The sequence below is a fragment of the Loxodonta africana genome, chromosome 20, assembly GCF_030014295.1.
Source record: "Loxodonta africana isolate mLoxAfr1 chromosome 20, mLoxAfr1.hap2, whole genome shotgun sequence".
In the NCBI taxonomy this organism is placed as follows: Eukaryota; Metazoa; Chordata; class Mammalia; order Proboscidea; family Elephantidae; genus Loxodonta; species Loxodonta africana.
In genome coordinates, this window is record NC_087361.1 from 17,481,610 (window position 1) to 17,508,540 (window position 26,931).

Here is a 26,931-nt window from a genome sequence, read left to right on the forward strand (position 1 = left end):
CTTCTTCAGGAGTAGACACAAAGAATTTGGCTTTGCTACAACTTTATCAGAAACAAATTGTTAACATTTGTTCTTCCTGTATGGCTTTATAATCCCAAGGCTACATTCCTTGTACCGTCAATTCAACTGTTATTCTTCCTTTAGGGTAAAGCTCGTCAAGGAAGTATCCCAGCTCAAGTAAGCTTTCCTTCTCTGAACTAAAGTGTTTACCATCTGCATCTCATAATTTAGTATTTAAAACATGGTTCCTTTTATTCTTTGCTAGCCTGTTAATTCTGGTAACCGTGTCTCCCCAACTAAAGTAAGGCCTTCCTTTCTTACCTATACCATATGATGGGATGTAGTATTTTTAGTACTGGTCACTCATTATGGCCTAAGAAATGTTTGTTCATTCATTCATCAAACAAATATTGGTTCAGCAGCTACTTTGTGCCTGGTGCTATTCAAGGCTCTAAAGATAGTGTGAATAAAAGAGTACAAAACAGTGAGAAAGTCTAGTCCTTGTGAGCTTACGTTCTTGTTGAAAGACCAAATTTTATTTGGAATGTATTACATCATTGAATTAAGTGATGGAATAAAGAACACCCACAAATCACTTTGAAGAAAGTGACATAGGTACATTTTTGGGAAATAAATATATGATCAAGACAAGTGGTAATACCACCCCACCCTGCCCCTTCCCCTCCCCCCGAAAATGATGAGGTTGAAAGTGACAGAGGGCAGGGTATGGGAAAAAAAAGGGGGGGGGGAAGAAAATGAATAAGAGATGGAATAAAAAACTGGGAGGAGGCGATTCTTATGTTTGAATGATTAAAATTATTGTTTGAATTTACACAGTCAGGTTTTTAACTAATATATTTTTATTTCTCAATAACCATAAGGATATTTTTTTTCCTTGTCATTGTGAGTAAAATGATATGGGCTTGAGCATGGGAAGAGATATTACTGAGATGCTTCTTTACCTTCTAATAATAATTACACAACTTGAGGTCACCATGGGAAGCTTTCAAGATATCTCAAACTATCTTTCCATAAGACAGTAGACAATACTGGGGAAGTCAGTACAGTTTGAACAAGGCAAAGTCAAGTCATATAGAAGTTTTACAGACACATCCCAATTCCCGGAGGGACACAGTTACTGGGCTGAGGCTGAGGGCTGGGGACCACAGTCTTGGAGGTCAACTAGCTCAATTAGCATAGCATAGCTTATAAAGAAAATATTTTACTTCCTACTTTGGTGAATAGCATCTGGGGTCTTAAAAGCTTGTAAGCAGCCATCTAAGATACATCTACTGGTCCCACCCCGTTTGGAGCAGAGGAAAATGAAGAAAACTAAAGACACAAGGGAAAGATTAGTCCAAAGGACTAACGGACCACAATTACAAAAGCCTCCACCAGACTAAGCCCAGCACAACTAGATGGTGCCCAGCTAACATCACTGACTGCTCTGACAGGGAGCACAATAGAGGGTCCTAGACAGAGCTGGAGAAAATGTAGAACAAAATTCTAACTGAAAAAGAAAGACCGGACTTGCTGGCCTGACAGAGACTGGAGAAACCCTGAGAGTATGGCCCGCCTGACACCCTTTTAGCTCAGCACTGAAGTCACTCCTGAATTTCATCCTTCAGCCAAAGATTAGACAGGCTTATAAAACAAACGATAACACATGTAGTTCAACCACGTGTACAAGACTAAATGGGCACACTAGCTGCCCAAAAGCAAAGATGAGAAGGCAGGAAGGAACAGGAAAACTGGATGAATGGAAATGGTGAATGACATGCATGGGAGGTTAAAATGAGATTTTAGGAAGAGGAATAGTTCAAGTGGAGATGTTGAAAAGATTCTTGCATATTTATAAATGATGTATTTTCTTATTTCTCTTAGATAAAGTTTTGGAGTTATATAGAATACTGCTTTTAAATATGAAAAGATTGTGTGCATAGTTATTGGGTATAGGAACGCTCATCATGTTATCTAATGCAATATATTCATTCTACAGTTGAAGAATCTAAGATCCAGGGAGATTAAACAACCTGCCTGAATTTATGCAGCTTATAGGAACAGTTTAGGGACTAGAACTTAAAAGGGTCTATCAAATTGTGACCAGCTGTTTCCTGCCTATAGACGACTAAATTCGTGGACATTTCAACAGAAAAAAATTAATAATGGCATTACGATTTATAAATCCATAAGTATGCAGATGGTAAATAGCAGACTAAACTGTGGACACATGATATGAAATTTGGGGCCTGAGAGATCCATAAAACCAAACAGACAATAATCTCTCCTGTATATTTGCAGTGGATTCCTGCTTAGGTTTACACAATTGAACAGGATGCCTTCTGTAGGTCTGTTCCAGGATTCTGAGTCTATGAATAGAATGCTTATTGTCATTGTCCTCAGTGAGCACTTAGACTAAGGGGCAGAAGTATCACAGTATGAAAGCTTTTAAAAGTTTCAACGTGAGTATGGTACAAATTCTTGTGTATGTGTGTGTACACATACATAAATACATGCACTTATCTCACTAATATATTTAGCAAATATTCAATGTGTAGATTTTATGTGACAGGTGCTGTATTAGGCCTTGGGAATATAAGGCATTATTGACAGTACAACAGAAAAGACTGACATGCAGTAGAAATGTAGAGCATGGTAAGTGCTGTAGTAGAGTAAATACAAACCAATTGCCATAGAGTCCATTCTGATCATAGTGACCCTATAGGACAGAGTAGAACTGTCCCACAAGCTTTCCAAGGCTGTCATCTTTATGGAAGCAGACTGCCACATCTTTCTATCACCAAGTGTCAAGTGGGTTCCAATCGCAGACCTTTCAGTTAGCAGCCAAGAACTTAACCACTGTGCCACCAGGCTCCTTAGGGTAAATACGGGGAGCCATAAAAGAACAAGGATCGGGGCAGTGGTAACATGGGAGGGATAGCTAAGCAGGGCCAGATTATGAGGACTTTACAAGTCATTTTAGAGAAATAGCAAACCATAATCCCAATTCACAGTAAAAACCGTGGCCAGCATTTCAAAATTGTGTAATTCCTTTTCTTATGACTATATATGCACACCAGTCATTTACATAATTGGAATGATAATGTATATAGAGTTTGAATCCTGTATTTTACAGTTGATACAATATTGTAAGCATTATGCACATTCAATTAAACTTTTTTACCCAAAAAACATAATACCCATGTTATAGTACACATTATTATTTATCTGTGGTCATTTAGGATATTTACACATTTCCCTATTATAAAGAGTTCATATCTGTATGAACATACAGTTTTTCTCCATATCTTATCTTTCCTAATTATTGATATATAATAGTGGATTTCTAGAATCAAAGAGTATGAATACACATCGTTATATAATTTTGCAGTTACTCCTATAATGTGTGAGAGTTTTGATCACATCACATTCTAAGCTGACATGAGCATTACACTTTAGAAAAAATAAAATCAAAAACAATAAGAACAACAATATCAACTTGACAAGAAGAAAATTACCCATTGTTATTGTTTTAATTTCCACTTTGATTTTTTAGCAAAAGGAGAGATTTTTTTTCATATATGTTAGCCATTGCATTTCTTCCGAGAATTGATAACTCTTGTCCTTTGCCCATTTTTCAATGGCCTATTTATCACAAATATTTTTCCTAGGTTATAATTTGCATTCATTTTTCTTATAATGGCTTTTTATGTATGAAATCTGCATTAAGCCTATCCTTTGTTTTAAAATTTATTTTTATTTGTGCTTGCAATGGATTTGTTTTTTTTTTTTTTTAGTTATTTACTACTTACACATTCACCTATACTTACTTTTTCTTAAGATTTTATTTTTTTAGGATTTGCCTGTTTAATAATTTGTAATTTTGTTTTAAGGTATTTTCTTAAAGATTAACTTGAGTATTTGTAAGTAATAATCTTCCCTCAACACAATTTATTAAATGCTGTATACTTTGTCCAATTTGTTTGAGATGTATTCTTTATCCTGTATTAAATACTTTTGTATGTTAAGAACTTCTCTTCAAGGCTATTTTTGTTTGTTTGTTTGTTTCACTGACTGGAAACCGTGTTTATGCTTCCCTTAAACCCACCCAGTGCTGTCGAATCGATTCCGACTCATAGCGACCCTATAGGACAGGGTAGAACTGCCCCACAGAGTTTCCAAGGAGCCCCTGGCGGATTTGAACTGCCAGCCCTTTGGTTAGCCTCCGTAGCACTCAACCACTACGCCACCACTATGCTTACCTTAAAAACTGAAATGTAACTATTCACTAGTTGATTTTTATTAAATATATTTTAATGTCTTAAAGAGACATTTTTGGATGAGAATCCACATTTTTAAAAATGTCATATTCAAACGGGGCAGCAATATATTCTGCGTTTATGTGACACTTTCATTATCCTGGCAACGGATAACGTTTTCAATATATAGGTAAACTCAATGCACTGACACTTTGGAAAGCATGGAAACCTGCCACGACACTTTCTAATAAAACTGTTATGTAGAAACTAAGCCAAATTTCAGTGAAGAAATGTAAGTATGAGAAAAGCAATTAGTACGTGAAAAGTGAAAATCTGAAAATAAAGAAAAAGCTTTTATGCAAAATCCAGTACAGCAATACCACCTGTTTCTCTTATCTATGCCTTTACATTTTGACAGTGTAGAATCTGGTTGTTTTAATACCCAAACATATTTACTCCTTTTTAGCTGTGTAGTAAATAGGCAATAAATATAATTATCTATGGACTCTAAATTATAGTTTCTTGTGAAAAATCAAGTCTCTCTTGGCCAAATTTAAGTCAAAAGATAATCTTCCCTATACACTGCGACTCATAGTGGCCCTTTTTTTTTTTTTATACACTTGTGCCCTTGACACCTTGGCAAAGCATAGATTTAAAAGTCTCCTGAAGGCAGGTGTAGAGGTTCGTTCCCTTCACTGAGATTGAGGAGGGCACAATAGAGTAGGAAGAAGAAAATTTTATGAAGTGGAGAATTGAAATAAAGAAATGAGAGAAAATTAAAAAAAAAAATTCTTAAGAAGAAATATTTAGAGAAAAACAGTCAATTCTAGATTGTAGTACAAGAATGAGGCTCTATGCCTTGAAAGGCTGTTAAAACTTTAGTTTTCCTAAATGAAGAAAAAAGATATATCAAGGAAATAGCAAAAGAAATGGTCTGTCAGAAAGCTAATTTGGTTATTTTTTCGTTTTGTCTATCATTAACGGGTTCTTCTTTTGAGGAAAAAACGGATAACATTTTACATATTTCATTAACAATTTTATTTGTAACAAAGAAATAAATTATTTCCTCATAAGTTAATTATATCTATTATTTACTTTTTTAAAGTATTGATAAAATTATATGGCATGGCATTGACCGAGAGAGTATTCTTGTAGTTCTATTAAATCAATAATTTAAGGCAATAGTTTTGGAAGAAATTTTAACATAAACCTTTTTGATGTAAATAATTAATCTCTTTATTTTAACGTACGCTACTTTTAAAGTGCTAACTTGAGTAGAGACGTGTTACGTTTTTAGCATGTCTGCATTAGATTCAGCCGAGTCATATAGAACTTTCAGCCATCCTATAATATTTTAACATGGTATGTCATTTGTGGATACTCCAAAATTAAATTTTAAAAATCACATAATTTTTACAGAACACATACTTCCCGATTTTGAGGACCTGAGTTGCAAAAGTTAAGGGTTTGAGCTATAAAACAAAACTTAAACTTAATGTTGTCATCATCAATAGCCTCACACTATTTAGGGTAGTTTGTTTTTTTCCTTGGCTTGACTACTCCCTGAAGGCACCGTTGCTATATCAGAGTGACGTTGGTAGAAGCGTTCAAATTTCGAAAAAGCTCTCTTGATTCCATAACTCTCATTCTCTTTTTGGAGAGGAGTCTTTTCCTCTGGAGACTAGCAGTTCCATATTACTCACGTGAAAGAATGGCTGATTGAGAGTCTCTCAGATTATCTTGAAAATGTATCCAAGGAGTACCCTTGAAGAATCTTCAGTCGGATATACCGGTCAGTTCTCCTGGGGCCCCTTTTTATGTTTGTGAGCATTGATACATAACACTTCTTTGGTAGTCTACAAATATAGGATTACAGAACAGTGGAAATGGAGTTGGGGCTGATAAACTTGCAAACTGGAAATGAAATAAGTAGGAATTACTAACTGGAATGTTCTACTGATGTTCATTGTGTCTACAAAGAGTGGTGATGCAGAAAATGGTGACCTACCATCTTCTGAAAAATTTTTTTTTCTATTTTACTATTAAATAAGTTAACATTTCTACTGGCAGGAGGAAGGTTTTAATTGAGATACATGGAAAACCACCAAAAAAGAGGATTGGACATCTTTCTTAGAAATCTTTAAAATGAGAAAAAACAACATTTATTTGTATCCTACCATATGACTAGTAGATGAACTCAGCATTATCTTGATATTCTTTCAAGGATATGAAAATATGTCACCTAATATAAGTATAAAACTAATATGGGCTGGCAGCAGTGAGGTTAATAAAGTTCAGAAGGTGAGGAATAATTTTTTAGAAAATAGTTTTGCATGTCAGTTATAGTTTAAATTTAAATACGTAATTAAGTGGCATTCAAATAGGGCTTAATTGTTCTCTCAATACAAGTATCTTACATTTTGTAAAACATCTAAATAAAACCAGTAGTTGAACATTTTAAATATTCAAAAATATTCAGCACATTAAACATTTATTCTCATAAAAATAGAATGAGGAACTCATTCCCAATTTCTAGGAATTTGAATGTGCATTTCATATTCGCAACTGATCAACATTTCTTTCTGAAAAGTAATAAGAAAACTTAAAAAATAGTAAATTATGAGAGAGGATACAATTGTCTAATAAATCTGTGAAAAGACAATTCAAACTCATAGATAGACAAGGGTCAATCAAGGACCATCTATATAAAACGGCCTTGAAATAGGAAGTTACAAAAGGGGGCCTTCATTCACATGAACATCATAAAGTAAAAGTTAATATATACCTAGAGTGACAAAGCAGAAGAGTAAAATAAGCTTTAAAAGATAAAATTAAAGGGAACAGAAAGTATATTTTTGTTTACATATTATAGATGTATTTATCATCTTGTAGTATTAGTTGCTTGCTTTAATGAGAGATTACAGGAAGACCCAGGGTTAGAAACAAAATCCGTTCCAGAGTGTGTCTTTTAAGAATTTGTAGGCGAGTGGGAACAGGTGCGTAAGGTTCTTATTTAGCCTTAGTTTAGCGTAAGAAGGAAAAACCCTGGTGGGGTGGTGGTGAAGAGCGATGGCTGCTGACCAAAAGTTTGGCAGTTCGAATCCACCCAGTGTTCCTTGGGAACCCTCTGGGGCAGTTCTACTCTGTCATATAGGGTCGCTATGAGTCGGAATCGATTTGACAGCAGTGTTTATAAAGTGCAAAAAAAGGCTCAAAATCTTTTCAATGATTTAAAACATGCATGTGCAGCAAGTAAAGGTGATCGTGATGAAGGATTTGTTCTGAGTAGGAGTTGGTTCAATAGTTTCAAAGTGAAGGCAGATTTACATAACATTAAATGTCCAGTAGGACTTGTCCTCAAGTTGGGCTTTGGTAATCCACGGATTGCCTGTACTTTAGATATTTGTAAATGAAATCATAATTCGAAAGGATGAAGACAAATAACTTTAACAAGTCATGTCATAATTGTTTGGAGGAAAAATTTGCTTTCCCATCTTAGAGCACATCTTGGAAGTAATTCAGTATAACACTATAGAGTAGGGCACAAAGGTTTTGATAAATGTGAAATATACCCTCAGGTCTATAAGAACGTCAAATAATTAGAATCATGTTAGGAAAATTACAGAACTGTTTTTCAATTTTTTTTGTTTTGTTTTTATCTTTCATTACTAAAAGCTTTGCTCACTGCCTAACAGAATAAAAGTGTGCTCTAACAAATAGGCTGTCTTTTATAAAAATAGGTAAGTGAAATGTCAACATTCACTGCCTGTCATTTCACTCATTAAAGATTTGTGTACTAAGTGGGCCAGTAAACAATATTTCGGGCACTCTGTTCTTGAAAACTTATGTTGAATCAGGTATTACAGATTAATTCAGACTTTTTTAATTTAGGCAAACTCCCACTTCCAAATCTTAGAGATATAGGACTGTTAGCCGCTCCATAGCAGGCATCATGTCTCAAGCATGCATCTTTCACCACATGTCATAAAGCACAGTGCTTGGTGCATGACAGTCACTGACTATATGAGTTTGCTGAACGAGACCCAGAGGTAAATGGAAATAGGCAATGCCATTACCATTCTGTAAGTGTTTTCAGCAGTGGCTTCCTTCATGTATGGACTGTGTACTTATACAGGGACCCCTGCTTAGGCTTTAATGATCTGCTGTTGCTGTCTTGATTTTCTTCATAAGTTTATCTTTGAACTCGTGTTTTGTAAACGACATTTGATGGGACTACGGAGCATGCACTGAGGGCTTGGAGCCGGGGCTCTAGGCAAGGTTCCACCTCTTGTGCATCCCCACGTCTCCTAGATGTGTTCTCTGATGTACACTCCCCTGTTCTAAGCCTACACAGTCTTCCAGTCTCTGCTCCTGCCCCATGATCAGTGATACTTGCCACCCGGTTAGGCCAATGGGTTGTGTCTGCGGAGGAAGGCACGTTCCTGTTTTAATCTCTAGCTTCAGTGTGCTCAGGAAGGAACTCATGTCAGCCAGCAGCTGGTGGGAGGGGGAAACTGGCATCATCATGGAGTCACAAGCCAGGGCCCCAGGCACCTAGGAGTGTTTCCACTCTGCCCTCAAGTATGCAGGGAGGACCCTCTCTTATTCCTTCCATCCTGCCTCATTTGGGCTTGTATTTGCCTGCCTGGCTTACTGGAGGGAGGGAAGACTATTGTGATTACCATGATTTCACATATGAATTAAATTATTTGTTCTTATGTTTGCATTTAAAGCTGGCATTGAGTAATATAAAGATGCATGGCAAAGTTCATGCTAAGAATTTTATATTTTAATTTTTCTTTAGTTAGAAGGACATTAATTACTAAATACATAACACCACAACAAAATCAGAGTAAAAGAAACCAGGGAAGAAAGGAACAAGCTTTATATTTTAGCACCTTTAGTGGTAATTTTTTCCCTGCTTTTTGAACAAGAGACCCTGCCTTTTCAATTTGCAGTAGGCACAACAAATTTTTTAGACTCTAAATCAAATATAAAAGTACTGAGGAATACATTGGGAAAAAAAATCCAATCTATAAAACAATATAAAATTTCAGTCTGATTAAAAGGTCAGCATTTAATTTTTCAGTCTTCATAAAATTAAAGCATTTGTTAACTATAAGAGACTCCACATTTTTAATAATGATCAGAATAATCTGTCGACCTTGGAATCCTTTTTTGCTTTACTCTTATACTTTAACATATTTTTAATCCTTATTGATGTTTACATCAAAGGAAAAAATGCTTTCAGAAAATATTAAAAAAAAAAATAAACATACAAAGGTTAATAGCCAACTGGTTTTGTGGGCAGTTTATTTAATGAAATTAAACTGCCTTCCATTTTTAAAACAAAGAACTGCAACACTAAAAATGGGCTGAACAATCTGCTAGACATTTGCCTAGCCATGAAGTAGAACTTCACATCACCTGATAGATATTTTGCATAATCTATAGATAGTTATATAGATTATGCAAAATATGACATGCACTTATCTCCAATTTGGTTAAACATCTCTTAACCAGGTTTAACTTCTATAGGAATTAAAGCATTATACTAAATAATCTCGACTATAGTTTTTTTTAAATAGTTTTGAATTAGGTAGACAAATGACATTAAAATTATTAATGTGGTAGTAGAGACATCAAAACAACTAGAAAGTTTTATTACTTCATACTTCAAAATTATTTAGTCACCCTTCCTGCAAAATGTACAAATGAGAATTCCTCAGAGAAGACATCTGATGACTCTAAAAGCCAACGGCTTAAAATCATGCTTAGGATTGAACACATTTCTCTAACATTATATGATTGCTGGAAAAAAAAAAATCTAGTTAAAGAATGGTTTAGTGTTGATTAAAATCGTTGTGGTGAAAATTTTGTAGGTATAACATCAGGATTTAATGAGGATGAAATTCAGTATATCCTTAAGGCTATATATGCAATAATACTTTTTTGCTACTTTCAAGACATGTTCCTGCTTAAATTTGAAACTATTCCTTTTTATTCTTGAATAGTCTGCCTGCGGTAGACTGCCTGGAGTAGTCTTTTTTTTTTTTAAGTATATCTCAAGGTATTCTCTTAATTTCCTGATCTGCTTAAATGTCATGTTACCAAGAAAGAGAAGGTTTTTTTTTTTTTTTTTTGTCTGTTTGTATGTAAAAGGGACTTCTGTGTTGTTAAGGAAAACCTGGAGGTATAGTGGTTAAGTGCTATGCCTGCTAACCAAAAGATCTGCAGTTCAAATACACCAGGCACTCCTTGGAAACTCTATGGGGTGGTCCTATTTTGTCCTATAGGGTCGCTATGAGTCGGAATCGACTCGATCACAATGGGTATGGATTGTTGTTACTTGCCAACTAGTTGGCTCTGACTCATGGCAACCTTGTTTATGTATATTGTACCGTTACCTGGTCCTGCACCATCTTCGTGATCCTTGATATGTCTGAATCCATTGCTGCAACTGTTGTGTTAATCCATCTCATTGAAGGTTTCCCTTGTTTTCTTTGGCCCTCTGGTTAACCAAATAGGATGTCCTTTTCTAGCAATTGGTCTTTCCTGATGACATGTCCTGAGTAAGTAAGTCAAGTCTCACAATCCTCGCTTCTAAGGAACATTCTGTACGTATTTTTTTCTAAGACCGATTTGTTCTTTCTTTTAGCAGTCCGTGGTATATTCAATATTTTTTGCCAACACCATAGTTCAAACACCATCAACTCTTCTTCTGTCCTCCTTCTTCATTATCCAACTTTTGCAAGCATGTGAGGTGACTGAAAAGCCCATGGTTTGCGTCAAATGGACCTTAGTTTTCAAGTAGCACCTTTGGTTTTGGTGATCAAACAAAGTGCAGAAATTATAAAGCAATATCATTAATACAACATACTAACAAAATTCTGCTGAAGGATAATTAAAGAATGACTGCAGCCTTACACAAACAGCGAACTGTCAGAAAAGGGACCCCCACCCCCACAATGGAGCCTTGGTGGCACAGTGGTTAAGTGTTTGCCTGCTAACCAAAAGGTTGGCAGCTCGGATCCACCAGCTGCTCCTTGGACATATTACGGGGCATTTCTAGTCTCTCCAATAGGGTCACTATGAGTCGGAATCAACTCAACAGCAATGAGTTTGGTTTTCGGTTTTACCCCCACTATTACTTCCAAATCCCTTAATCACTCTGTTTAGTTCTTCAAGGCACATATCACTACCTGACACTAAGGGTTGGTGAAGGCAAGGGCACTATTAACTGTTTGTTTTCTCCTTTATTGCTATATCCCTAGCACCCAGAACAATACTTTTTTTTAAATGAAAATATTTAACAAGTATTAACATAAATATTATTAATAAGTATAATATTTTTTATTGAAAATGTTCAATAAATACTGTTTGAATAAATGAATGAAAAACTAACTCACACCATATTTGATTCCTATTAATGCAGTCAACTGATAATTATTAAGTTACAGTCACTATGGTTAGTAGTTTAGTCATGTCACGTAATGTTCTTGCCTTCAAGGGTAAGGTAAACTCTTATAAATATGATTGTGGTCCAATGAGACAGAAATGTGTAGAATTGTATACAACTGTCTTGGAGCAATTGTTCAACTTATACACCTCCTGACCTGTCTGAGGGAGTTTTTCTTTATTATTCAGTTATTTAAAAGATGTAAACCACAAAAAGACACTAAAAACCAAGCTCGTTGCCATTGAGTTGATAAGGACTCATAGTGATCCTCTACGATAGAGTAGCACTGTCCCACAGGGTTTTCAAGGAGTGGCTGGCGGATTTGAGCTGCTGACATTTTGGTGAGCAGCTGTAGCTCTTAACCACTGCAGCACCAGGGCACCAAAAAGACTGGATGTAATTTCATGCTTCTCAGCAGTAAAAACAAAGTTTACAAGTGTGATGGTAAAGATTGTGTGTCATCTCAGGTGGGCCATGATTCTCAGTGTTTATATGTGATCACTCCTGTAACTGAATCTGCTGTGAGAAGATAATCCGTTGAAAGGGAGTTTCCTTGGGGGTGTGGCCTGTATCCAAATATAAGCAGATATTCTGGCTTTTTTGCTCACTCTGGATTCTGCACCTGCCTCCTGTTCATCTGACCTCTGGCTGTTGGGACTTGAGCTATTAGCTTATTTGAAGATCTTGGTATTCGTAGATCTTCATAGTCTGAGAGTGGGAACCTTGCTCTTCGACCTGCCTATCATGGGTTCGCCAGCCCCTAATGCTACATAAATCATGACAAACCTCTATCCTAATCCACAGACTTGGGATGTTCCAGCTTCTACAACTGCGTGAGCTGTTTCCTTGATATAAATCTCTCTTTATATATATATTTATATGCTTCTTTGGTTCTGCTTGTCTAGAGAACCTACCCTGAGGCATTTGGTACCAAGCGTAGTTCTAGAGAAACAAAATTTTAAGGATGAGTTTTCTAAATTGATTCTCAAGAATGGTTAGTCTTAAAGATGTTGATGACTTTGCTTCCAACAGGAAAGAGGGCACTGCTAACCCATGGCATGAGGTGACGATACAATTATGCAAAATATAATCATCAGTAGATGAGGTATTGGTGAAAGGCGAGGCTCTGGATGAACACATGTGTGATATCTTTCTACAGTTTTGTCAGAATAAGAAGTGTAAGGAAGCTGGCTGGTTGGTTCTACTTTCACAGACAAACTGGTGAAAGAAAGTGATGCGCTCAAGGCTTCAAAGTCAAAGTTCAAGTGCTGCATAAATGACCTTAAGGAGGATTCTACTTGTGCTTTGAAAGAAAGCCTTATTTCTTGTAACAGAGCTGAAATTGCTGAAAACCAACCCAGAACCTCATTGTAAGACTGGCTGAATTATAACACCTGCTCAATTGCTAACCTCGAGAGGTGTCCACAGTTAAAGTAAGGGCATCGATTGGCAAGAAATGGAACCCTGAAACTTGGGATGGGGACATATGGGCAGATGATGGGGAATCTGGGGACACTGACCCCCTAAATTCCAATGAATCATTCCTGCTGGCAGAACCACTCCCATCTGAAGAGATTACATCATGTTTGTCTGCTAAACCAGCCTGCCCAGAAAAACCATTAGCCCCTCCACTTCTATCTAATGAGATTAGCTCTAGCCCAGCTGCCTCTAAAAAGCCCTTGCCTGAGGCATAGGCTTTACAAGACAATGCTGAATGTTCTCAAAACAATCCCACACCACCTATTCTGGCTTTTAGATCTATAACTAGGCTTAAGTTCCAGTGAGCCCCAAAAGGTGAAGTACGAAGTGTGACCCAGGAGGAGGTACACTACACTCCAATAGAACGGATTGAATTTTCAGTACGTACAAACAGAAACCTGGGAAATATGTGTGGAAATGGCTATTAAGGGTGTGGGATAATGATGCAAGGAACATAAAGATGGATCAGTCTAATTTTATTGATATGGGCACACTAAGCACAGATTCTTCATTCAGTGTTTCAGCTTGAGAAATTAGGAAAGGGTCTAATAGTTTAGCTGGTTGGGTTGCTGAAGCATGGATTATGAGGTGGCCTACACTAAATCAAGTTGAAGTACCAGACCTGCCTTGGTATACTATAGAAGAAGGTATCAAAAGGCTTAGGAAAATTGGCATTTTTCAGGTCAGACCCACAGACCCACACATGGAGTGCCCAGAGGACATATCTTTTACCACAACTGTGAGGAGCAAATTTGTGAAGGGAGCTCCAGCATCCTTGTATTGCTATTTTATGTATATCAGATTTGTCAGGGGTAACTGCCCTAACTGAATTAAGATACCTTTTTTTTAACTACAGTGGGGCTGATTGGACCCCATGTAGTAGGGGCCAAGTGCCTGCACTCAAACGACAAAGACAATGTGGGCATAATGGACAGCGGAGTCAAAGCAGTAATCAGAATAGTCTGACTTGCATGGACTTATCGCATTGGCTACTTGGTCATGGTGTCCCTAAGAGTGAGATAGATAGGAAATCTACTAAATATTTACTTGATCTGTACGAATGGATGAATTCTAAGTCAGGTGAACAGCAGTCTGACTCGAAGTGCCAGAAGAGAGAGTCACAGTCCCTCAATCAATTCCCAGATTTTAGCGAGTTTAAAGACCCACAACCCTTTGAATGAAGGGTAGGCCAGGTCCCCTTGAGGAAGGACTCCAATACACCGCCAAAAATTTTTACTGTTAATCTTTCGCCTGGCCTTTCCTAAAGAGATCTATGGCCTTTTACAAAAGTGACTGTTCACTGGGGAAAAGGAAATAAACAGACTTTTGGGGGATTAGTAGATACTGGCTCTGAACTGACAACAATTCCAGGAGACCCAAAATGTCACTATGCCCTTCCAGTCAGACTGGGGGCATATGGAAGTCAGGTTATTAATGAAGTCTTGGTTCCCGTCCATCTCACAGTAGGTCCAGTGGGTCCCCGAACTCATTCTGTAGTGATTTTCCCAGTTCCAAAATGCATAATTGGAATAGATATACTTAGCACCTTGCAGAACCCCCACATTGTACCCTGACAAATAGAGTAAGGGCTACTTTGGTAGGAAAAGCCAGTGGAAGTCATTAGAACTGCCCCTACCTAGGAAAATAGTAAACCAAAAGCAATACTGCATTCCTGGAGGGATTGGAGAGATTACCGCCACCATCAAGGACTTGAAGGATGCAGGGGTGGTGATTTCCACCACACCCCCATTCAAGTCGCCTGTTTGGCCTGTGCAAAAAATAGATGGATCGTGGAGAATAACAGTAGATGACCAAAAACTAAACCAGGTAGTGACTTCAATTGCAGGTGCTGTTCCAGATGTAGTTTCATTGTTTGAGCAAATTAATACATGTCATAGTATGTGGTATGCAGGTACTGATCTGGTTAATGCCTTTTTCTCCATATCTGTTTCAAAGGACCATCAGATCCAGTTTGCCTTCACCTGGCAAGGCCAGCAATACACCTTCACTTGCCTACCTCAGAATTACATCAACTCTCCAGCCCTATGTCATAATTTAGTCCAAAGGGACCTTGATTGCTTTTCCCTTCCACAAGATGTCACACTGGTCCATTACATCAATGACATTATGCTGATTGGACCTAGTGAGGAAGAAGTGTCAATGACTCTGGACTTATTGGTGAATCATTTGCTTGCTAGAGGGTAGGAAATTAATCCCCCAAAAATTCAGGCACCTTCCACTTCAGTGAAATTTCTAGAGGTCCAGTGGTATGGGGCATGTTGAGATATACCTTCTAAAAGTGAAGGATAAGTTATTTCATCTGGCTCCTCCCACAACTAAAAAGATGGCACAATGTCTAGTGGGACTCTGGATTTTGGAGGCAATACATTCCTCATTTGTGTGCAATGTTCCAGCCTATTTATTAAGTGACTTGAAAAGCTGCTAGTTTTTAGTGGGGCCCAGAATAAGAGAAGGCTCTGCAACAGGTTCAGGCTGCTGTACGAGCCTCTCTGCCACTTGGGCCATAAAATCCAACTGATCCAATGGTGCTTGAAGTGTCAGTGGCAGACAGAGACACTGTTTGGAGACTATGGCAGGCCCCTCTTGGTGAAACATTGTGCAGACCCTTAGGATTTTGGAGGGAAGCCCTGCTATCCTCTGCAGAAAACTACTCTCCTTTTGAGAGACAGCTCTTGGCTTGTTACTGGGCCTTAGTAGAGACTGAATGCTTAACTATGGAACACCAAGTCACCATGCAGCCTGACTGGCCATCATGAACTGGGTGTTGTCTGACCCACAGAGTCATAGACTTGGATGTGCACAACAGCACTCCATCATTAAATGGAAGTGGTACATACGAGATCAGGCCTGAGTAGGACCTGAAAGCACAAGTAAGTTGCATAAGAAAGTGGCCCAAATGTCCATGGTCTCCATTTCTGTCACATTATCCTCCATCTCCAGTCTACACCTATGGCCTCATGGGGAGTTCCTTATGATCAGTTGACTGAAGAAGAGAAAGCCTGTGCCCAGTTTACAGATGGTTCCGTGTGATATGGAGGCACCACTCAAATGTGGACAGTGGCAGGACTATAGCCCCTTTGTGGGACTTCCCTGAGGACAGTGGTGAAGGGAAATATTCTCAATGGGCAGAACTTCCAGCAGTGCACTTGATGGCCTGATGTGTGACTGTATACTGATTCATGGGCTGTGGCCAATGGTTTGGCTGGATGGTCAGGGACATGAAAAGAACATGATTGGAAAATTGGAGACAAGGTTTTATGGGGAAGAGGTATGTGGATAGATCTCTCTGAATGGGCCAAGGAAGTGAAGATATTTGTGTCTCATCTGAACGCTCACCAAAGGATGACCTCAGTAGAGGATGATTTTAACAATCGAGTGGATAGGGTGACATATTCTGTGGAAACCAGTCATCCTCTTTCCCCAGCTACTCCTGTCATTGCCCAATGGGCTCATGAACAAAGTGGCTATGGTAGCAGGGATGGAGGTTATGTATGGGCTCAGCAACATGGACTTCCACTCACCAAAGCTGACTTGGCTACAGCCACTGTTGAGTGCCCAATCTGTCAGCAGCAGAGACCAATACTAAGTCCTTGATATGGCACCATCCCTCAAGGTGATCAGCCAGCAATGCTTCTGCCAAAGCTATCATCTGTGGACTTACAGAATGCCTTATCCACTGTCATGGTATCCTGAACAGCACTGCCTCAGATCAAGGAACTCACTTCCACAGCAAATGAAGTGTGGCAGTGGGCCATGCTTATGGAATTCAATGATCTTACCATGTTCCTCATCATCCTGAAGCAGGTGGCTTGAAAGAACAATGGAATGGCCTTCTAAAGATACAATTACAGGCCCAGCTAGGTGGCAATACCTTGCAAGGTTGGGGCAGTGTTCTCCAGGAGGCTGTATATGCTCTAAACCAGCATCCAATATATGGTGCTGTTTCTCCCATATCCAGGATTCATGGGTCCAGGAATCAAGGAATGGAAATGGGAGTGACACCACTCACTATTAGCCCTAGTGGCCCACTTGCAAGAGTTTTTCTTCCTGTCCCCATGACCTCATGCCTTGCAGGTCTAGAGATCTTAGTTCCAAGGGAGGAATGCTCCCATGTGGAGACACATCACTGATTCCATTGAACTGGATGCTAAGAATGTCCCCTGGCCACTTTGGGCTCCTTATGCCTCTGGATCAACAGGCAAAGAAGGGAGTTACCATGCTGGCTGATGAGACTGATCATGATTACCAAGAGGAAATTGGATTGATATTACATAATGGAGGTAAAGAAGACTACATCTGGAATGCAGAAGATCCCTTAGGGTGTCTCTTAGTACTACCATGCCCTATTATTAAAGTCATTGGGAAACTACAGCAACCCCATTCCAACATGACTACTAATGGCCCAGACTCTTCAGGAATGAAGGTTTTGGTCACCCCACCAGGCAAAGAACCATGACCAGCTGAGGTGCTTGCTGAGGGAAAAGGGAATATAGAATGGGTGGTGGAATAAGGTAGTTCTAAATACCAGTTATGGCCACGTGACCAGTTGCAGAAACGATTACTGTAATTGTTATGAGGTTTCTGCTTTGTATGTGTGCTTCAAATATTTTTGTTTTCTTCACTTGTAAAATATAAGATGTAAAGTGAGCTAGTGTGTTTTCAGCTGTATGCACGTTAGTTCTATCATGTTAAGCGTGAGTATGACTTTCTAATTCTCATTATTCAGAGATTATGTATGGTTTAAGGAGATCTGTACATGTGCCAAGTTGACAAGGGGTGGACTGTGATGGTTAAGATTGTGTGTCAACTTGGCTGAGCCATGATTCTCAGTGTTTATATGTGAGCACTCTCATGATTGAATGTGCTGTGAGTAGCCAATCAGTTGAAAGGGAGCTTCCTTGGGGGATGTGGCCTGCATCCAAATATAAACAGATACCCTGTTTTTTTTCTCATTTTGGATCCTGTGGCTGCCTTCTATTCGCCTGACCTCCATCTCTTGGGACTTGAGCTACCAGCTATTTTGTAGATCTTGGCAGTGAGAGTTTTTGAGGTATTCATCCGTCTTCACAGCCTAAGATTACTCTCCCACCTGCCGATCTTGGGTTCATCAGCCCCTGTGGCTATGTGAATCAAGAGAAGCCTCTATTCTGATCCACCAACTTGGGATGTTCCAGCCTCTACAATCACATGAGCCGTTTCCTTGATATAAATCCCTTTCTATATATATTTATATGATTTACTGGTTTTGCTTCTCTAGAAAACACAGCCTAAGACAACAAGCACCTAGACTCAATTATAACTTAATATTTGAATGGACCATAGTGTTATTTAGGTATGATTAACTAGATTGACATTTCAATTAAATTCCAAAAATAAAATGTTCATCGCACTTTTCAGGCAAGAATCACTTTTCCAGAGGAGATGGAAAGATTTATACATTTTTTATATCTGTAGCTTTTGAATATATAATTTGCTTATGCAAAGTACAAAATATACAACTAATACAGCATCTCCGTTAGTGAATATCATGGTTATCATCTGCATTTTTTTTTTTAAAGTTTATCATGTTTTTGGCTTATGAATAAGGAATCTTGTTTTCAGTGTATTTTCAGGAAGCATTTTAAATTTTTATAATGATTTCTTATCTTTTTTTAATTGAAAATGGATTCGTACTGATTATAGAAATAAGAATATTTGCTTTCAAGATTTTCAAAAACAAAATCTGAACAGTGAGAGACATCCAAATGTAAAATATATTAAAACGTAGATATGAAGATGAATGCTTATTATAGTGTCCCTAATTATCTCCTCCAACTACTTTCAAAAGGTTAACAATTGAAATAGGTTGTATTTTAAAAAAAAATTGAAACAGAACTGTAAATTAAACAAACATCTCAAGTTTATAAATATATGAGACTTTTGTTAATTTCAAATCTATTTTCAATATCAGTTCGATTACTTATTGCTGCTAGAGCAAGTATGTGAAGTCTGTAATCAAACGTAAGCCCTAAGGCAGACCTCTATAGAGTAGCCAACCAGGAGCAGGCTTAAGGGCTGTTGAATGTATCTTTTAAGAAGCCAATGAATCGGGCAACCTTCTTCTGACAATAATTCCTTTAAAGACCCTTTAACAAACATCAGCAAAATTGGTTTGTAATTTAGCATGTCCTTCACTTCGAACACAGTCTCTACAGGCTTTCGCGCATGTCAGTATATCTACAAACACAATTTGTTTCAGCTTGAGTATCCATGATTAGTATTTTCCTTTACTTTCTAGGTCCTGAACCATTTCTTTTACTGAACTACACGCCTTGGTTTTCCTATCATGCACTGATCATGCACTGAAGATTAGAGTCAGGTTTTTTTCTTCCCCTAGGTGTTGCTTTCTTTTTTTTGCTCTCTAAATGAAACATCTTTCAAGGCCATTTAAGTAAACTATGAAAACAGAAGATTGCAAATATAGCTCTAAGGGATTGTAGAAGTCAGTTAATTAAAGTTTATTGCAAAAATCCTTAATTATGAGAGTCATAGTCTTAAATCTGTAATCGTATTTATCCAACTAGAATCAGAATAATCAGGAAATGTTTCCCTTACTACAGGGAAGTGGTGCTAAGTGATTTGGAAAAAAAAAATAATGTATATTTGTTTAATTCTAAACAGATTGCAAACAATCAAGGGTTGTTTAATTAGGTTTCCTTAATGTGTCTTAAGTTTGAGATACATATGTACAAAAATAGCTGCATCCATCCATTCATTCATCCATCCATCCATCTAGTCAACTAAATAAAACTACATAAAAGAAAAGGCATACCAATGTAAACTCCTTTCTTTATATTCTTATGTTTCACACCATGCCTACATAGACTACTAACAACATAATGAATACAATTGTCCATAATTTTTGGTCTCTAATATTTTGTTTATGTACACGGAGGTGCCTTAGAAAACAGTCCTAGTGTTCTAATTGGAAAGGTTACAGCCTTGGAAATCCTATGGGGCAGTTCCACTCTGAACATATGGGATTGCCATGAGTGGGATTTGACTCGACGGCAATTAACAACAATTCATACAAGTATCATCTCATGAACAACGTTATTCTGATAATTTTTTTTCCTAATTGTTACCCTAATAATACACCAGCATCTTTTGATAAGTGGCTAATTCCCTAACCTGTCTTTGCTATTTTGCAGATACATACTCATTTCTCTAAACTTTAATTCTTTAGGTCCTCTCCCAAATCCTGCTGTATATCTACAATATATTTGGAGGCTTTTGGTGTATTATTAGCCATCAGTTTCTAATCCCTCAATTGCCCAATCTTTGCTTTGTTTCTTCTACTCAGAATTACTTTCCTTGTCCCAACCTAATTTTGCCTAATCACATTCTACTCACCCTTCAGGATAGAACTCAATATAAATGCAACTTCCTCAGGAAGACCCATTTCATCCTCCAAACAACAACAACAACAAAAAAACCTGTTGCCGTGAAGTTGATTCCAACTCATAGCGACCCTATAGGACAGAGTAGAAGTGCCCCACAGGGTTTGGGAAAAAAAATGTTCTCAGAGGACTCTGACCTTCTCCTTGGTAGGACTTATCACTGTACTAATTACATATTTGTGAAATTATTTATTTTCTGCCTCCCAACTACATATACTTCATAGGGGCCTGTTCACCACTGCAGAGAAGAACACTCAAAAATATACTGAATAAACTAAGAGTGTATCAATATCAGTATCACTTTTCCATCTTAGTATAAAAAATGATATGCAACTTACAGATAATGAGGAAAACTCTACTGTGGTCCCTTCGAGCCATCAAAATTGTAATATGTAATCTGATCACTTTGGAAAGCTCTTTCTCGAGTAGCTTAAAAGAGAATTCCTAAAGATACTCCAAGCTGAGTGATGGGACATCTCTTTCTCTATTTGCAGCAGTAAAATTATCTGTGAGGATGACAGTGGTGGCTGGTTCTGGTATATTTCATTTTCCGTGAGTTGCTTTTTTGGGCAAACAGTAGGCTCTTACCTCTCCTAACATGAAAAGAGTAGCCGATACATCCATAGATTGAATTATGTCATTATGTTACCCTTGACTGTGAGAATTTTCATTTTTAAAGATATGACTCCCTGTAGTCAGAATTTCAGGCACAAAGAGAAAGAGTCTTTTTGGTATCTCTGAAAATGTTGACATGAAAGTAGTTGCTTATACATAAAAAAAAAAAAGCTGGTCATAATTAAAAATATTTTCTTAAGTGTATATGTGGCAATGTTTTAGTTCAGTGTAGGACCTTTATGTATTTTTCAAATAACATTTAAATATATTTTGATTTTTTATTACTACTTATATCTAAAACAAAGTCAATTAAATTTTTAACGATAACCATTTCTAAACATCCTTCATCAAAGGTAAACTTATTGGGGAGGAATACATACTGAAGTTACCCTTCCAGAATGTGTAATGTGAATATATGGATACTATCTCTTGTTTTATGTTTAATATACATTTTTTTCCATATAGCTGTACACTTTTAATGAATTATCTCATTTAAAAAGTGAGGAACAATGTGTTTTCTGTTCTTATGATAGGTAAGAAAAATAGATTAAGTAAACTCCCCTCTGATCCTAGGATGAAATATTGTTGTACATGAATATGAAATTATGTAGACTTATGTATTTTGTTCAAAGTGATATATTGTTTTGGTTCCCAAAATTATTTATTTATACTCTATAGTTAAGAATGTCTCTTAAGTTTGGGTTGTATTTTTTGAGCAGGTAGCAGCAAATAAAACTTTATAAATAATCTGCTAAAGCACAGAATAGCAGAAAAGACCCTAGTATGTTTCATGTTGAAGGTACATTTATAAGATATATATTTGACAAGATTTTGTTGATGTTAAGGGTAAGAAGAAAAAAAAGGAAGAAATAGGAATTCCCTTTTGAAAAACAATAAAGCAAATTCTATGATTTAGAGCTATTCATCAAATGAAGGGGAAAATTATAGTGACTGTAGAATATCATTTGATTTTGCTTTATTTATTAGATGCATTTCTGAAAATTATCAGCAAAGTGAGCTTGTGCATAATATTTTGCGTAAAATATTCACATGCATTTCATATATGTTTTTAGTAGAATATTAATTTCTTCTTGCATATTTTATAGGTTTGATAATGTTTTTAACTTTTTATTTTAAAATAATTATAGATTCACAGGAATTTGCACCGAAAACCTACAGTAAAATCCTGTACGTGCTTCACCCAGCCTCCCCCAATGTTAATTCCTTGTGTAACTATAGTATGAGATCAAAGCCAGGAAACTGACATTGGTACAATATACAATGCTTGTGTGTGTGTGTGTGTAGCTCTGTTCAATTTTATTACACATGTAGCTTCATGTAACTACCACCAAAATCAAGATAGATAAATGTACCATTACCACAAGGCTCCCTCGTGCTATCTCTTTAGAGCCACACTACACATCCCCCCAAATCCCTAACCTCTGCCAACCACTAATCTCTTCTACATCTCTATAATTATGTTATTCTATGAATGTTATATAAATGGAATCATACCGTATACATCCTTTAGAAAAATTTTTTTTCACTCAGCATAGTGCCCTTGAAGTTCATCCAAGTTGTGTGTATAAGTAGTTTATTCCTTATTATTGTCAAATAGTATTCCAACATTTCTAATATACTTTTATTTTAAATATCACCACAACCTGCCTTATTGAATAAGAATGGTTTTATCTTTATAAATTTGTCTCATATGTGTGCACTGACTTATATCAACATTCTGTGCTGTAAGACAGTCACTTACACATCATTTATGAATGCTTCTCAAAAAGAGTTTTTAAAATCTTTGAGGGTTTCCCTATAGAATGATATGCAATACAATCATGTTATGGGGAACTGAAGAGAGTATACAATTACAAAGATCATACGAATGTTTGTGTCTTGCTATGTTGCAGTAAAAATCTGTAGTGTTATAAAGGGAACATTTAATTAAAAAGCAAAAAGATTTTTTTTTTAAAGATAGTTTAACTACTTTTCACAAACTTTACTTAGATAATAACATTTAAACACTTTTCTGGGCTTTTTTTGCAACTTATTTTCATAGTGGATCAAGGTTAAGCATGTTGACTGGAAAGTACAATGTGGATATGAAATATAATTAAATGTATACTATTTGCACCATTTGACATGGAAAAGGGATGACAGTATAAGTCACTGAAATTCAATTTAATTGGTCAATAATATGAACTTATTAAGAGATATTGGCTTATGGGATTATATTAACAACACAAATGCATACAAAATAGAGAAAAGCATTTTATCTAATTAACCATTCTGCTCAGAAGTCATGAAAAATATCTTTCTGCAACTTGGTAAAGAAAAAGGAAAAGGAGGAGATACTCACCTCTGCAATGTATACAGTGAGGAGATACTCACCTCTGCAATGTATACAGTAAACAATTGCACTTCAGTGGGTAGATGTCCATCAGGGATACTATGCATCAAAAGGGAACAGAAGAACTGTTTTGAGAAAACAGCAGTGAAACTTACCATCTTGATCCGTGGTCACTGTAATAGCTGTGAACGGCTTGGGAGAAAAACTCAATTCGGAAACTCCATTCATGGCTTCTATTTCAAAGGTGTAATTCACGTGAGACACAAAGTCAAGCACTATTACGGAACTGTTGATCAGGCCAGTATGTCTCGGGATGAAGCGGAGTCCTCCTCCACAGTCCTCACACTGGCTGCTGGTGTCTAAGCCGCATTTCTTACAGATGACACTGTATGTGAGATCTTTTCTCCCTCCTGTGTCACTTGGTGGGCTCCATTCCAAAATAAGGGCTGTTTCATTGATGTTAAAAATCACATTCCTAGGAGCTGAAGGTGGCCCTAGAGAAAAGCAATTAAAAAACAAATGTACATGTATAGGACAATGAATTTTTCTGCTAAATTGAAAGTTTATCAGTAAGCATGTGTTGGTCTTCTCATATTCGTTTGAGCCTTTTCTTCTGATGGGAGCCAGGAAGAACATATAGTTAAAAATATCTGATAAAGTCTAGCAAGGGAGGAGTCTTCGTGGTGAAACTGTCTATATCCTAATGTTTTGGTGTGTGAAATTTGATATTTAATATAAAAGCATCAGAATTCTAAAAGATATGGTAATTATATGTATTTAATTTGTTGGTTAAAAAAATACATAGTGACCAAAATTGTTTTAAATTCTGTGATGGTTTTATTTTCATCACCATTCTCAAAGTGTGAAGAAAAATAGTAACACCATATGTGTACAAAATGTTTTAGTCTTTCAGTCTTAATACAACATTGTCTTAATACAACATTTGGTATGCAGATAAAAAATCTCATTAATTAGCTTTAAGAGGAACTAAGGGATCTGTTTCCCACAGGTTGAGAATAAAGGGCCACATATTTAGAGTGGTGAGAAAGTTTGGAAGAAGAGGAAGAGAGGAGATTGGAGGCAACAAAAAGGCTTTTACTGGGCCCTGGTCAATTTGACAAGATAAAGGCATTAAACGAAAGGGGTAAAAAAGGGACCATATAAGGGATACGGTTATTAGAAATTTATTTAGATTAATATTATTAAGCGGAAGTGTTTCCTTAGCAGCTGATAGACCCACAAAGTCTTTCTATTTATCACCAAGATAGCATAAACCAAGCTAGTCCGAACAAGTGGATGAGTACCTGCCTTCAGTCTTCTTTCTCACTATTTTTCCATGCAGATTCCACTGAATAGTTAATACCGTTTACCCCAAGTTTTCTCAAAATTGTGTCAATAATCTTTCATTCTTATATGAGTCTTTCAGGTCTCTGATTCACATCATTCATCACATACCAGGTACTGTGCTAAGTGCTGGGTGTGAAATACCACAGAATTCATGCTGCTGAGAGATTAGAATATGATAAATTAAAAAAAAAATAGTTGATTTCTTGCATAAATAACTAATGAAACAGCAGTCCTGCCATATTTTAAAATGTTTAATGTTGAGAAATCTAAACTAATTCTCTAAATTTTTGCTACCAAGAAAATTTGCTTAGAGGAGGCAGACCCAACATGGCATTATAGACAGAAGCACCATGTTGTCCCTCCACAGCAAAGACCTGAAGAACTATGTAAAACAGAGACAAATGTCAATCCTGGAACCCTCAACATCAAATGAAGAGATAAAGAACTCAAGCAAGCACCGAATGAAATAAGAAACTGCCAGAGAACAGAGAGCAAGGAGAGATAGGAGTGGAGGATCCCTATCAGCTAATGCAGCACAAATTCACCATTCTGGGCTCCCGTCGGAGATCGTCAGACAAGGAGGACAGGAAAGCAACTTCACAGAGTTCCTGGCAGGAGACAGAGCACCTGGTAACCAGCAGTACATGGTTCCCCCCCACTCTTTTCCCCCTGCTCAGCCTCCTCTGCTTCCCAGTGGGCTGAGGTCACTCGGCCAGGAGGCAATGGCTCCATGATGCTTGGATTCATCCCGCCCACACTGGCCGGCTCCTTCAGTGACATTTCTTTGTTGCCAGTGTTGCTTGTTTTGGCTTCCTTTGGTTTCTTCCCTGCCTTCACCTCCTCCCCTTCCTTTCTCTCAAATGCCTGGCCCTGTGTGCCATCTTTGCTTTTCCTTGACAGGCTGTGAAGTGCCACTTGGCTGGGGAACTGCTTCCTTAGTCCGTGCCACCACGTTGGTGGGATCCCAGGAGGCTTTTGTTTGTTTGTTTTTTCCTTTTTGTTTTCCTTCATTTCTCGGTTTCTCGCCTCTCTCTACATACTTTCTTTTCTTATCTCCTGACTACCTGGCATTGTGTGCCATTTCTGCCTCTTCTAGCTCGGCTGTACTGCATGGCTTGGGAGCCACTTCCCTGGTCTGTGGAGCTGTGTTGGTAGGATTCCTGGGGGCATTTCTTTTTTTGTTTTTTGTTTTTTCTTTTTCTTCATTTCTCAGTTTCTCATCTCTCTCTACTTTCCTTCTTTTCCTGACTCCTGAATACCTGGTGCTGTGTGCCATCTCTGCCCCTTCAAGAGGGGCTGTGCTTAAAGGCCTGGGAGCCACTTCCCTGGTCACCGTTGGGATCCCTGGGGGCATTAAAAAAAAAAATTATTTATTAATTTTCTCTTTTTCTTTTTGTTTTTCTTCACTTCTTGCTTTCTTGTCTCTCCACTCCAATGGCAGCCTTCCCCAGAACAATTTTTTTTCTCTGTTTTCTCTTGCTTCATTCCCATATTCAACTTAGCTCCACACATCACAACATCCCTTCTCCTCCCTGCTTGTCTGCGACATGCACTGAACATTGCACCCCCAAGCAGCACAAGCATGGCCTACTGGAATCTGCCCTGCACTGACCCCTAGCTCACCCTGTCAGCCTCAGTATGTACCACAAACAACACATCCCAGCCCCTCCCTTCAGCTGGAACTGCCTGCTGCACCATAGCTGAGCGACTGGCCCTGCCCATTGGGCAAGGAAGTGAAAAGTACTGTGTCAAGCAAACACAAAGCTCACCTGCTCAGACAAAACCAAATAAAACAAAAAAGGGGGACAAAACAAACAAATCTACAATCAATAAAAGAAGATAATAACAACTGAATGTTCTGAGGACACCAGACAATATCAAAACATATTAAAAAAACAGGACAGGATGGCTCCAGTAGATATCCAAAATAAAACATCAGATAACTTTCAAGTAGAAGAA

General features: G+C 37.5%; 1 protein-coding gene across 1 annotated transcript in view; it reads right to left on the bottom strand.

The window, feature by feature from the left end:
- EPHA6 (EPH receptor A6) overlaps positions 1 to 26,931 on the bottom strand; it is a 1,103,076-nt gene that overhangs the window by 562,604 nt on the left and 513,541 nt on the right. Inside the window, 1 exon segment of the mRNA XM_003410340.3 lies at positions 23,781 to 24,119. Within this exon segment, the coding sequence (XP_003410388.1) occupies positions 23,781 to 24,119 (339 nt within the window).